Source organism: Phragmites australis, chromosome 12 (genome assembly GCF_958298935.1).
Source record: "Phragmites australis chromosome 12, lpPhrAust1.1, whole genome shotgun sequence".
NCBI lineage: Eukaryota > Viridiplantae > Streptophyta > Magnoliopsida > Poales > Poaceae > Phragmites > Phragmites australis.
The window spans coordinates 1664342-1677916 of NC_084932.1; the positions used below are offsets into that span (position 1 = coordinate 1664342).

Genomic DNA, 13575 nt, shown 5'->3' on the forward strand with positions numbered 1-13575 from the left:
CCCATAGCCGAACGATAGGATGGCATGAGGTCGGCCGATCTCCACCTCTTGGCCGCCTGGCCCCAATACCAGGCTAACCTAGTGGAGGCCTCGGCCACCAAGGCTGATCGGCCTCAACGCCAACACAACTAACGGTCTCGTCCACCCAAGCCGACCAGCCCCAAGTGATAGGTCGCCTGGTCCAAGGGTCCTCGCTAATGTTCAGTCAATAGTGACTGATGAATATTTTTTATATTTTTTGGAGAAAAAAGTCAAAAAAAATATTTTCACCGAGCCATCCCAACGCAGGCTCATCCTATATGCCTCACAAGCTATATTTTTTCACATTGTTTTCAAGTTTGCGTTCCATGAGAATCGAAAACGCAACCTCATGCTATCACGTAGTGGCGATAGAAACCAGATATTTTATCCTTTTAACCTTACATCACTAACGACTAATACCAAAGGTCATTAGTAATGCGTCATAACCATGACCCGTCACTAATGACTAATCTTGCTAAATTCCGTTGATGGTTATAATTTGATAGGTGACTCGGAGTGAATTCTGTAAAACAGGCATAACTTTTGCATACAGACTCCGATTTTAATATTTTTTGACTCTACGGACATCTAAAGAAAAAGTTACATTCGTTCCTCCCTCACTTTGTCAGATTCAGAGCATTTTTTGAGACAAAAAATGGCTTGTAAGATTAAGTTCTCGCCTCCGAAAGTTTCTACACCGTTTTTGAAACATGCGTTTATGTCCATAGCCACCACACCTTACATCAAATTTGACCAAAAATGTACAATGATTCCTATTCTAGTGCTGCTATGGTGAGAAAAATAAATTAAAAATAAAAATATTTGTGAATACTGTCATTAGTGATGGATTACAAGTTGATTTGTCACTAATGATTGACATAGGATGACCCGTCACTGATGAGTCGATCATTAATGATGAGTCAAGTTGTGACCTGCTACTAATGATTAGCCTAAGACGACCTGTCACTATTGATATAGTCATTAGTGATAGGTCACAACTTGACTCACCACTAATGACTGGCTTAGGACGACTTATCATGATGACCTTATCATTAGTGACGGATCACAACTTGATCCGTCACTAATAACTTGCTTAGGACGATCCGTCACTGATGATCTTATCATTATTGATGGATCACAACTTGACCCGTCACTAATGACTGACCTAACATGACCCGTCATTGATGACCTAGTCATTAGTGATAGATCATAATTTAACTCGTCACTATTATCATCAGTGACAGGTCATATTATGACCTATCATTAATGACCACTCATTAGTAACGAGTCTATATATGTTCCCAATCAGAAGGCACATTAGTGACACATCCTTATTGGATCAATCACTAATAGGACATTAGTGACGTGTGTTAAGCAGCCATTACTAATATGGTGTCTTCTTTACTGATTTCTTACATAGTTATTTATCAATAACAACCTTGTGGTTTTAAGCAATGGATCAACATAGTGAGGTTGTCATATAACAGGGGATGGATTAGAGAGGCCAAAACCAAAAGGGAGTACGTCCTTAGGATGAAGAAAGCATGCTAGAGGTAGGAGACACGTTGGATGCGGAATGACGAATGTCGGTAGAGAGAATAGGAATGCAAGCAGCGGGATGATGACTTTTAAAGGCGAGACGAGGAACGCCACCTCCGGGTGGAGGAATTAAAGAGGCACGATGATGAACTTCAAATGCGTCAGGCTCTCTTGCATCACCAAGAAGAGAAGGAGCGTGAAGCGGCATGTGAAATATCCCCACTACACACAGTAGATTCTTTGTTCTATTCCTGACATTATACTATCCTAAATCATATATTATAGTCTTCATATTAACCATAGACGTTTTATATCCACATCTATCTACCAATAAAAATGCCGAAACCTACTCTCCAATGAATTGCTTCTACACAAATTTTAAAAAACATCTCGTTTCACATCACAATTGCTATCTTTGAGGTCGGAAATACAAATTTTATGAAAAACATCCTTCTCTCTAGAGTAAGAGAAATATTTCTCACCATACGAGTAGAAGAGAAATATTTCTCACCATACGAGTAGAAGAGAAATATTTCTCACCCCTAGAGGGAGACAAATATTCCTCTCCTGTTAGTAGGCGAGAAATATTTCTCAAAGGGTGAGAAAAATATCTATACAGCCACTTGGCTGACGTATCATTTATCGCTTGTTCAAATGTCGCCTCTAAAGGGGAGAGATTTATATCTCACCCACTAAACAAGCGACATGGACCTATTTTTTAATTTTTGAAACGTTCCTGCTAAATTAGAAAATAAAAAATCGGGAATGATAGGACGGCCCGCCACTTCGTGAAAAGGAGCCCACGTAGATATAGGTGACGCATACCTACGCATCGGCCCAACCCATGTGCAGAGCCGCATGTCTCTCCTTCCGTTTGTGGGCTGCCTGTTTCCCCGGCTCCTGGATCTGCACGAAAACAGCAGGCCTTCCTCTGCCTGCTTCCTGCCCGCGCTTCCGGCGGAAACGACGACTGCGCCGCCGCCAAATTGTCCGGACTCACCGCGCGTTCCAAGTTCGGAACCATACACGAAACGAGACATGGAATCGGGTACGACGTCGTAGGGCCCCGGGTCTCCAGGTTTTCTCGCCGAAGCGATAGCCCTCGGCGAGTTCCTGTGGATGCCAGGCGACCATACGTCCATATACATATATAGCACGGCAGCATCGCCGCGAACCCAGTGTTCCATTGCGGCAGGTACTCCATCCAACTCGCACATCGATCGATGAAGGTGATCAAGCCGATGGTCGTGCTCGCGGCCGCCGTCGCTGCGGCGGCGGCGGCGGTGCTGTCCCTGGACTCGCAGCGCGACGTGGCGGTGCTGGAGGTAAGCGGCGACAGCCTCGAGCTGATCCCCGTGGACGGCGGCGCGGCGGGGCCGGAGAGCGTGGCTTTCGACGCGAGCGGCGATGGCCCGTACACGGGCGTGTCGGACGGGCGAGTCCTCAGGTGGCTGCCGAGCGAGCGCCGTTGGGTCGAGCACTCGTTCTCCTCCGCGCCGGAACTGTAAGTTGACTTTTTTTTTCCCCTCTGAGCTCTGATCGGTTCTGCACCCCTGCGCGCAATTCAGTTCCAAGCTGCTCTCTGTTCTGCACTCGAATTGCATGACGCGATGCAGGTCCAAGTACAGTATTGGACCTCCACTTGTACCTTTGTTGAATTGATTGGAATGTCAAGGTGGGTGCAACATCCATGCTCCTACCGGTGTAATATTATATTTGCAGAGCTCTACTTCAAGATCCATATATGATTTAGAGTTCATATATGATTTAGAGTTTGTAGATAAAATTAAGTAATTTAAATATATATTTTTAGTTTAAAATAAAAATAAGATATCTAAACAAAAGACTCAATTTATTCATAGCTTAGTTTTAAAAATTTCTATAATTAGAAATAACTGACTAGAAAAATTATTAAAATTGAAACTCTATCAAATAAACTCTAAAGTGTCATAAAAGTTGCTTACAGCTCTTCTCACCCTACCCTTCGCACGATGTGTGGTGGCTCTTATCGCACAGATAGTTGAGCACAGTATTGTTGGAGTACCACGTATCTCGAATAATACTGTGCATCCATCACTTCTCTCTGTGCGGTGCAACTCTGCTGAATAAAATTGGGGTATATGGTACACCACCATTTATCTTGACTGGTGCCGGGTCTAAATAAGATGTGCAGTAGCAGGCTTGCAGTTGCAGCCGTGAGACAGCAACATAGCATCTACGGATCAGCACTCGGACGGACGCGACACCAAAATTTGGCATTGTCAATTCATGGGCAAAACCAAAACGTGTACAGTGCTAAAAAAATGTTATTGAATGATAGCTATGTCAAATCTTATTATAACTGTAAATATGGCAGGTAGGGTCTACGTGTTATCAATTTTTTTCTTATTGAAACATAGTATGGGATCTTATTTTGTAGATAAAATTATAAGAAATAACATGGTACAAATAAATTACAAATCAGATACATAATTTAATAGATATTAGTATTTGAAGTTTGATAATCAAATATTTCGAATTACGTGCAAGTAATGGGCTGCTAACACATCATCTATGGGATGGTTGTCAGCCCAGCTAAAACTGGTGGGCGGTGTCGACTATTTATAGCTAAATTTTTATGGATCAACTAAATTTTGGCTCTAAATCAAACAACAGCCAAATTTTTAGATTAAGCCAAAATTTGGTTTGGTTTACTTAAGCCTGAAACCAAACACGCTCTAATAGCTCAGCATTGTGTCATGCCATCGTGTGTCACCACTTCGATGTGCCGTAGAGAAGAGATAATTTCCAATGTTAACGGAATTCTCGATTTGTCATAAAAAATCATAGTCCCTATTATACCATCAACTTAATTTTTTTTTATCCCTGTAGGCTATCCATCGTAACGGAATTGGCACACACGGGATGAGAATGTTACGGTCGTCATCTCTGTTACGACGACAATAACAATTAAGAGATGAAAAACTAAGTTGGTGACTTAGAATGGATTATGACAAATCAAGAATTTTATTAACCCAATCCCGTACTTGATCTGCGCACTTGTAGTTGGGGGCACGTTCCAGTGGCAGCTCACCTAAATAAGTCTGCAGCCTGCGTTGCGACAGTGCAAATTTGCTCTGCTGCTAGCCTGCCTGCCTGCTTTCTCTCCGATGCGCGCCGAGCTGTTCGTGCTCGCCGCCTTGGTCGCGGCTCCGATCCTCCTCTCGCTCGGCTCGCGCAGCGACGTGGGGCTGCTGGAGATAGGAGATGGCAACGTCGAGCTGGTCCCGCTCGACGGCGCCGCGGGGCCGGAGAGCATCGTGTTCGGCGGGGGCGGCGAGGGGCCGTACACGGGCGTGTCGGACGGCCGGGTCTTGGAGTGGCGGCCGGAGGAGCGGCGGTGGGTGGAGCACTCCTGCTCTGCGCCGGAGCTGTAAGTGTGCTCATCTTCATCCATCATGCTAGCTCTCTGTTGAGCTCCGTGTGATCGATGCAATCCAATTGTTCAAAGATATGGTTTGGGCCGTCTAGATGTCTTACCAATGGTGAATGTAACACTGATCGTGCCATCTTCTCTGCTGAAAATGACTGAAAAGTTCATGGGATTTGACACACCATCCTTTGGACAGGACAGAACAGAACATACCATGCCATTTGTTTTTCCTGTCACTAGGATGCAATTAAGCAGGTTCATGACTTAATCTGCAAATTTGGAGTGACGGGTCCTAAGCTGAGAGTGCTAAGCCTTAGAAATCTGATAGCTTCTGGTGCAATTTATTTTAGAGTAAATATCACAAAATATGCTACTATTACGATTGTGAAAATTATTACGAAATTACACTTTTCTAAAACTATTTCATAGAATTATACTTTTTTGTCTTTTTATATCACAAAACTATATTTTTAAAAAGCTATTTCACAGAACTACACTTTATTTGTCATTTCATATCGCAAAACTACACTATTTAAAGATTTTTATTGCAAAACTGCATTTATATTATCATTCCATTTTACAAAACTACATTTTCGAAAGTATAGTTTTGTGAGACCAATTGTCAATAAAAGTGTAGTTTTGCGATTCGATATGACAATAAAATGTAGTTATGTAAAATTGACTCTCAAAAATATAGTTCTGTGATTAAAAAAAAACAAGAAAAGTGCAGTTCTATTAGATAGCTTTTGAAATTTTAGTTTTCCTATAGTTTTCACAATCATAATGTAGTTTTACGAAATTTACTTTTGTTTTCAAGTATTACTCTTTTGCCGAAAGCCTAAAAATAAGTATATATATCATGAATAAGGTATACTAAGCAATATGATATCTTTGACTGGTCAATGATGTAAATAGATATCTGATTAATAAACATGATGTGGCTACTACTCGATTATTTGAGCCAACGCAACTGCAGCTCATTGATGATTGACTATTTTTTTAAGGATGTGATGAGTTGACGACTGAAATTACAAGTGCAGGTTGGGCAGTTGCAGAGGCTCTCAGGACCCAGGCCGGGAGCACGCGTGTGGGCGTCCATTGGGCCTCAAGTTCAACGACGAGACAGGGGAGCTGTACGTCGCAGACGCGTACCATGGTCTGAGAGTGGTCAGCCCAGGGGACAATGTGTCCAGACCGCTTGTACCGGAGTGGCAAGCGAGCCGTTCGTTCAGCTTCGCCAACGGCGTCGAGATCGACCATGAAACCGGAGCCATCTACTTCACCGAGACCAGTACAAGGTTTCAGAGAAGGTAAGCACACATCAGCAGATTTTCATTTCACAACTATTGTTTGACACATGTGAAATCAATTCCTTATTAGTGGGCATAGAGATTAAAAGTATTTTTTGAAAGAGGAATGAAACCTAACTTTATATGGTGAACATTCGATTAACTCGGGTGGACGGTGGAGATAGTTTGAATCTACTATAACTCGTTCATTTATATAAAATGTACGAGTTGTAACAGAAATAGACAATCTCTACCGTCCATCCAAATTTATCAAACGATTACCGTGTAAAGATTATCTCCATTCATTTTTTCAAAAATACATTTAATCTCACAATATTTACCATTTATATTTAGATGCCCAATAAAAAATAAATTTAATCTATCATTATTTATCTTTTATATTTAAATATCTAATATTTACCTTCAGTATATTATTATATATTGAATTGATTCCACATGTTTTACACACGTGTGTAGTTGCGAGTAGATATAGATTGTTATTGGCTTTGATGGTTTCTTAATAATGAATAAACCCGCTTTTCATGGAGTGAAAGCACTATTTTGACGAGGTGAAAATCATTTGTAGGGAGTTCTTGAGCATAGTCATATCCGGCGACAGCACTGGCAGATTGCTGAAATATGACCCGAAGAAGAACCAGGTTGAAGTCTTGGCTGATGGTCTAGCTTTCCCCAATGGCTTGGCTATGAGCAGAGACGGCACCTACCTGCTCCTTGCAGAAACCACAACCGGCAAAATTCTAAGGTATTGGATCAAGACGCAAAAGGCCTCAACACTCGAACAAGTCACGCAGCTGTCCTGGTTTCCAGATAACATCAAGATGAGCCCTAGAGGAGGATTTTGGGTCGGCCTCCATGCCAAGAGAGGGAAGATCGCCGAGTGGTCCATTTCTTACCCTTGGCTGAGGAGGTTGATGCTCAAGTTGCCAAGACGCCATGTTCAGCGCGTCTCATCGCTCTTGAATCAGCTTGGTCGGCAAGTGATAGCGCTGAGATTGAGCGAGGATGGGAGAACAATAGAAGCTGTCAGTGTTCATGGCGCTGCACAGAAGGCGTTCAGGTCTGTCAGCGAAGTGGAAGAAAGGAACGGGAGGTTATTTATAGGCTCTGTTAGTTCACCTTTTCTCGGAGTACACAGTTTGTAGAAAGAAATAGAGGATAAAATTAAGTATGCGTTGCGGGTATATTATTCTAGAAAAAAGGTTTACGCCATAGGTATGGTAGCAAAATTGGTCTTATCGAACAGCTCGAGTTTATTCAGTGCTATTTGTTTTCTCACTGCCGGCTGTGCTAGGCATGAGACACGAAAATGCAGTGCGATCAAAATTAAGCTAGTCAACGTGAACCAAAAGTTTTGTATAACCTCTCATAGCACCATAGTTGGAATAAATATAAAAAGCAACGGGTTTTGCTACTTCATCTAGTTGAATAAAGCTGTTTAATTGTGACTCTACACGATTTTTTAACTGTTTGCAATAGGGGACTTCGTAAATTGCGAGGAATCATTTACTTGTGTAGTGGAAGTACTTCAGCGCATTTCGCCTAACTAAACATATCAATGTTCACAAAATTAGTTGAACGGTTGGTAATATATGAAGGGTTCGTTTGGTTCATAGTCATATGTTGTTACATTTTGTCACATCTAGTTTAGGTAGATTTGACTAACTTAAGAAATCGTTTGATTTGCAATCATAGTTGTGACAATATTTCTTTTCTACTGCTATTGTTCCACATGTCAGAAACTTAGAAAAGTGTGGCAAGATTTCTTCTTACTTGCCAAATTATGGTGCTCGTTTTGATCACCTAAACTTAGGTAGGTTTGGCAAAATATTATGGCACACGATGGAAACCTTAGGACACTAGCAACCACGCACGTGTTGCACACACGTGAAATCAATAGTATTATGATGGGGCCATAAATTTTTAGACAAAAAATAATTAAAAATAAAAAACTAAGATGCATCCCTAAAGCTTCTCAATTTAAGATAGCGAAAACATATTCATCTTTACACAGGGAAAGAAAATGTCACAAAAAGGAAAGGAAAGGGTAGGAGGTTGAGCTAACCTCCAACGCACAGTATGACGAAGCGGGCTCGGAGTTGGATGCGAACATGCGAGGTATGAGAGGTGATTGGTTGTTGCCTGGGAGTAGGGGATCAATGAAGTTGATTACATTTCATAATTAGTGGGGTTCAAGTACAAATTTGAGCTGTGTGATTAAGACTTATGAACGACAGATATCAAAAGCTCATGCATAACTCTTGCATTATATATCTAATTATTATAGAAGATATAGATTAATTCTAATTATTAGATATATTTGAAAGAAAATAATAGTGGATTAATACTTTTTAGATAATGTCTAAATTTCGAGCGTGCATGCGTTTGACTCATCGCATGCACACTATTTGTACCCGTCTGATCCTAATCGATAAGTTTTGGATAGAGGCAGACGTACGCACGCGGTGCCACCTGGGGGTATGACATGTCTCTCTCCTCGCTCTCTGCACTCCTTGCCTTTTTCCCCGCTCCCCTGTCTCTCTCTTTCTCTCATTTTTCTTCTTTCCCCAACAGAAACGCCGCCACCACCACACCCAATAGGAATCCTTTGCCGGTGATTCCTGTTGCCGGTGAAGTGAGAATTAGCCTTTGACAGCGGTGTGGCGGTGGTTATGCTGGTCCATGTGCCCTCCCGTCGTGTTGGCAGCATCTCTAGATCTAGATGATGATGACGGCGAATCAGAAGTTTTTGGCACAGTGTTGGTGGATGGAGGTGTGGGGATCTAGCATGCAGCAAGTCTAGGGATACAGGCCTACGGCATCGGGAGGCATGCCATCCTAAGGAGGGGATTTGACCCCAGTCCTGAATCCACCTTGACCTCGACTTGCCACTCTCGCCCAATGGGCTCAACTATGAAGGTGGGTGGTCTCGAAGAGATTACGGTTTTTTTGAGGGAGAGATCAAGAATTTTGTGATGGTTTGTGTGTACCTTTGCAGTGATGGTCTTATGGAGGTATGGAGCTGATCCCAGTGAGATGCATGTGCTTTGTTCGACGCAACTGGTACCCCTCCCAGCCTGCCAGTGCTGCCTCTATAGCTCTAGGCTTCAGTGCCACCTGTTTGAAGCAATGATCTCGTTCTTGACCACGACCTCGCTAGATTTGCTTTTCGGTTTAAACAAATTTGCTCTTCGATTTGGTATGGATTTGCTCGTAAAAAGAAAAAAATCTGCTTTCTGATTTTTTTTTTTTATGGATTTACATTTGTAAATTGGAGCAAAGTTACTCTTTTTTCATATGTATTTACTTGTAAAGTAAAAGCAAATTTATTTTCTGAGTTTGTATACGAACTTCCTATTTGAGGTAGTACGAATGTTTGCTTGTAAATTGATACAAATTTGTCCTATGAATCAGTATGGGTTAATTTGCTTCTAAATAAAACAAACTTACTTTATGAGTTGGTACATATTTACTTGTAAAATTAAACAAATTCTCTATTTTGTGTCTTACTGATATGCTTTTTTAAATTGAGACAATTTGCTCTCTAAAACCAAGAGAAGCATATCAATTGCTTTGAGTTTTGCTTGCAAACATGTAGCAAATTGATTTGATTTTGCTTTCACACAGTTTCTAAATTGCTTTTTGAATCCTCTATGACTGCTTGCAATTTTTAACAAAATTGCTTTTATATCGTGAACAGGTGAGAGCTGAACAGAGGAAGAATCGGTGCAGTTTACATCACGCTCGTGCAGTACAAGATATTACTAAAATAGAAAAGAGAAAGTTTGCCTAGACATTTTTTTGCCAAAAAAAAATGTGTGCACGCTATATGACTATAGCATGCACGTGTATTCTTTAGTTGCATCCTACTTTTTAATGATGACCGCCTGTTAATTGCAGGTTTCCAAAATGATTGGCAGTTTCCAAATAATTGAGAAGGGGGGACGGGAGACCAACTTTGATTGTAGATCGTTTGATCGTGTAAGATATATGATGAAGATTTTTCAGATCTACCAAGCTGACTCTAAGAAGAGTAAGAACCACTTTGTTGCTAGATTTGTAAAATTGGTTAGTAATATACTAAGAACTTTACTATCCCAAGTGAAACTTGTTGTAGGAGATACAATGTGTGCAAATTTCCTACTAGTGGTGAATACGGGATGGATATTTCCCACCTGCCCGTCCGATCGACCGAAGGCTTTCGAATTAAATATGGGATGCAACAATGGCTATCCGACACTATCCGTGTCTAACTTCGAATCCGAGAAAGAAAAATAAGATAGGATACATGATGACTGGTATCCGTTCAAAGTATCCGAAATGTTAGGTATTACTAGAAAGCCTATTGTGATTTTACTTAAAAATATGATAATATATAGTTAGATTGTCACACATTTATAGACAGATAATATTGAATGCACTTATTTTTACATCTTAGCAATCACTCTCTGTGTGCTCATTTTGATTGCACCCCTATATTGTTTAATATGTTGTGTGGGGATACAAATGAAGTGAAAATTTTCATCTATCCAACTAACCAAAAGCTTACATCACAATCTGCTCCGGCTTTGACTCCGAGAAAAAAATATAGGATATGATACATGATGAGAAAATAATTATCCGGCACTATCCGTGTCCGACTTTGGCTCTAAGAAAAAAAATGTGATATGATACAGGATGAGCTATATCCGTCTGTATCCAATCCGATTACACCACTATTTGCTATCGTTGAATTGCTACACTACTTTTTTTTTGCGAGGGAAAGGGGATATATTAATCAACACCAGAGTTCAAACATTCATCATGAATTAGACGAGATACAACATTATCATCTTGCTTTACTCCAATCATGGTCATACCATGAATACGGGCTTTATTCGCTAGCTCATGACTAACCTTGTTTTGGCATCGATCTATCTTTTTGAACACCAACTCCCTTTTGCTGGTGAGCAAAACCCTCATCTCCTTAACTATATGAGCAAGGACTGATATGTCCTCCTCTCAAGCTTTAGCCAGATGGATCACTGTAATGCAATCAGACTCCACATTTATCAGTGTTATTGTGTGTTGTAATGCCAACTCAAGACCTTCCTTGCAAGCAATTAATTCCTCCTCCAAAGCATCTAAGCAATGTACCAGTGGCCTGCATGATGTGATGACTGCCCGACCATAGCTGTCCCATAGCACCATACCAATCCCCGCCCTCCCATTCTGTATGGCAAAAGACCCATCAACATTTAGTTTATGCCAACCGGGAGGGGGTAAAGACCAACTCTTCATCACTGGAGATTTAGAAATTGTGTCCCACTATAGCCATCGCTGAAAGTACATCTAGCCTCTATGTATGGTTTTGGTAATTAATGACAATACATATGGACTAACAATGGTGTGGAGTTTGTTAGTAGGTTATTCCATAGGTGATGCATGGATGAGAGATATGCATGATCTCTAGGTAAATGAGGAGATTGAAAATGCATCAAGATGAATGAGCTCTAGGTGATGCTCGGGTAAGTGATGATAATGACTGTGGACTAACAATCATATTGAGAATTGCTATTAGGTTATTCCATAGAAGATGCATAAATGATGAAGCATAGATTCTTTGAGAAATACCATGAGTTCAAAGAATTGCATCAAAAGCCATTGAGATTTTAGTGATGCTCATAAGAAGAAGAAAAAGCTCAATAAGATTAGCAATAAGCTTGAAGGCTAAGTTACTTGTGGAGATCAAGTAACTAAAGGTATGCTTGTCAATAGAGTTTTATGGACTAACCCGTGTGCTATGTGTTTAATAATGAGTGGGGTTAGGTTCTATATGAAGATTGACAATATGCATGAAGGCTAATAAGTTACTTGTGGAGATCAAGTAACTTAAGGTATAAATGTTGTCATTTATGTTTTATGGACTAACCCATGTGCTTTTGTGCTTGAGAGTGAGTTAGGGTTAGGATCCATAAGAAGGCATGAGTTGAATTGAAATCATATATGCCAAGAGTGAAGAACAAGAGTGGACTCCATATATGAAAAAGTGAATTCCTTGAAGATGTCGAATACAAAGTGGTTTTCTATGGTAAGACGGTGAAGAGCAAGCAAGACTCAGCTGCGATGGACCATCCGTGGTGAAGGGCAAGAAAATGGCTTGGCGCCGAAGGACCAAGGCGGTGGTGAAGAGCGAGTGAAGGCTTTGCGCCGATGGACCGTGCGAGGCTATGGGAAGCTATGGATAATTCACATCAATCATATGAAGAATCAAGAAGAGATGGAGTGAAGAATATATAGAAGTTGGCAACCCTCAAGGTTTGAAAGAAAAAGAAGCGGTACTTGAAAGTTTTCAAATGCTCAAAGTGGTTCAAACGAGTTTCCGGACCTGTACACACTGGAGTATCCGAACAGTAATTTTAGGTATATGAACAGTGTTTTCAGCCTTTTTCAATTTAAGTTTTATTGCCTATCTCTTGCTAGAATTGAGTAATTTTTGTCACCTTAGGATTGTAATTTTCACACTTATTTAGGGTGATTGTGCACTAGTTGAGCCTAGCATATTTAGGTTTTTCTCTTGTGAAAAATTCGTTAGTTTATATTCCGCTGCAAGTTTAGACCAACGGTAGAAATGGTTGAATTTTTGTAAAAACGCCTAGTCACCCCCCCTCTAGGTGACATCATTGTCCTTTCAATCGCACCTCCTCCAATGAGTAGCCGACAACCTGCCTGCCTTTAGCTACGTCCTTATGCGGCTATTGCTTGATTATTAACAAGGATTGCACATAACTTGCCAAGAAACACCGAGAAGCCTCAACCGGTGGGACTGGTTTGTAGTGAACCACCTCATTCCGTGCATACCAAACAAGCCAAAGCAACATCATGTGTTCTGTAACCGATATATTCTCTAAAAGATGTAACAACCATTGCATACCTTCAATTTGTAACTTTTCAATCAACGACAGACATCATACTTCCCACATGGCATTCCACAAGGTTTGGGCATTTGGGTAGCGATATAGGACATGATAGACATCTTCTTTTTCAGTTCCACCTGGTTCCAGACGACGTCATCGTTTATTATCTCGAGTTGCCAAACTATTCATGGCAGCTCTTGCAAAATGTGTACCTTTTGTGGAATGGGGCATTTCCAAATATAATCCTATATCGGGCTATGGCCATCTGGGCGCCCACTAGTTGTCTCACCACCTGCTTCCCGAAATTGAATGTCCATAGCCAACCTATAAGCATTTTTAACTGTGAATAAACCATTCTGTTCAGGGTGCCATGCCAAAAAATCCTCACCACTCCTTGGTG

General features: G+C 41.0%; 1 protein-coding gene across 2 annotated transcripts; it reads left to right on the top strand.

The window, feature by feature from the left end:
* Positions 1–2602: 2602 nt before the first annotated feature.
* LOC133887369 (protein STRICTOSIDINE SYNTHASE-LIKE 10-like) lies at positions 2603–7702 on the top strand. 2 transcript variants are annotated; one of them, XM_062327302.1, is made up of 4 exons: positions 2929–3064; positions 4606–4972; positions 6013–6282; positions 6848–7702. In XM_062327302.1, exons 2-4 carry the CDS (start codon positions 4710–4712, stop codon positions 7422–7424), a joined length of 1110 nt encoding a protein of 369 aa, XP_062183286.1. In that variant the 5' UTR covers positions 2929–3064; positions 4606–4709; the 3' UTR covers positions 7425–7702. The 2 variants fall into 2 exon arrangements, with proteins under 2 accessions (XP_062183285.1, XP_062183286.1); XM_062327301.1 differs by lacking the exon at positions 4606–4972 and having other exon boundaries at positions 2603–3064.
* The last annotated feature ends 5873 nt before the right edge of the window (positions 7703–13575 follow it).

Coding starts and splice junctions, on each gene's coding strand:
- LOC133887369 (XM_062327301.1), top strand. CDS start 2,784: ATGAAGGTGATCAAGCCGATGGTCGTGCTCGCGGCCGCCGTCGCTGCG. Junction 3,065..6,012: donor TTCTCCTCCGCGCCGGAACT/GTAAGTTGACTT, acceptor TTACAAGTGCAG/GTTGGGCAGTTGCAGAGGCT. Junction 6,283..6,847: donor AGTACAAGGTTTCAGAGAAG/GTAAGCACACAT, acceptor AATCATTTGTAG/GGAGTTCTTGAGCATAGTCA.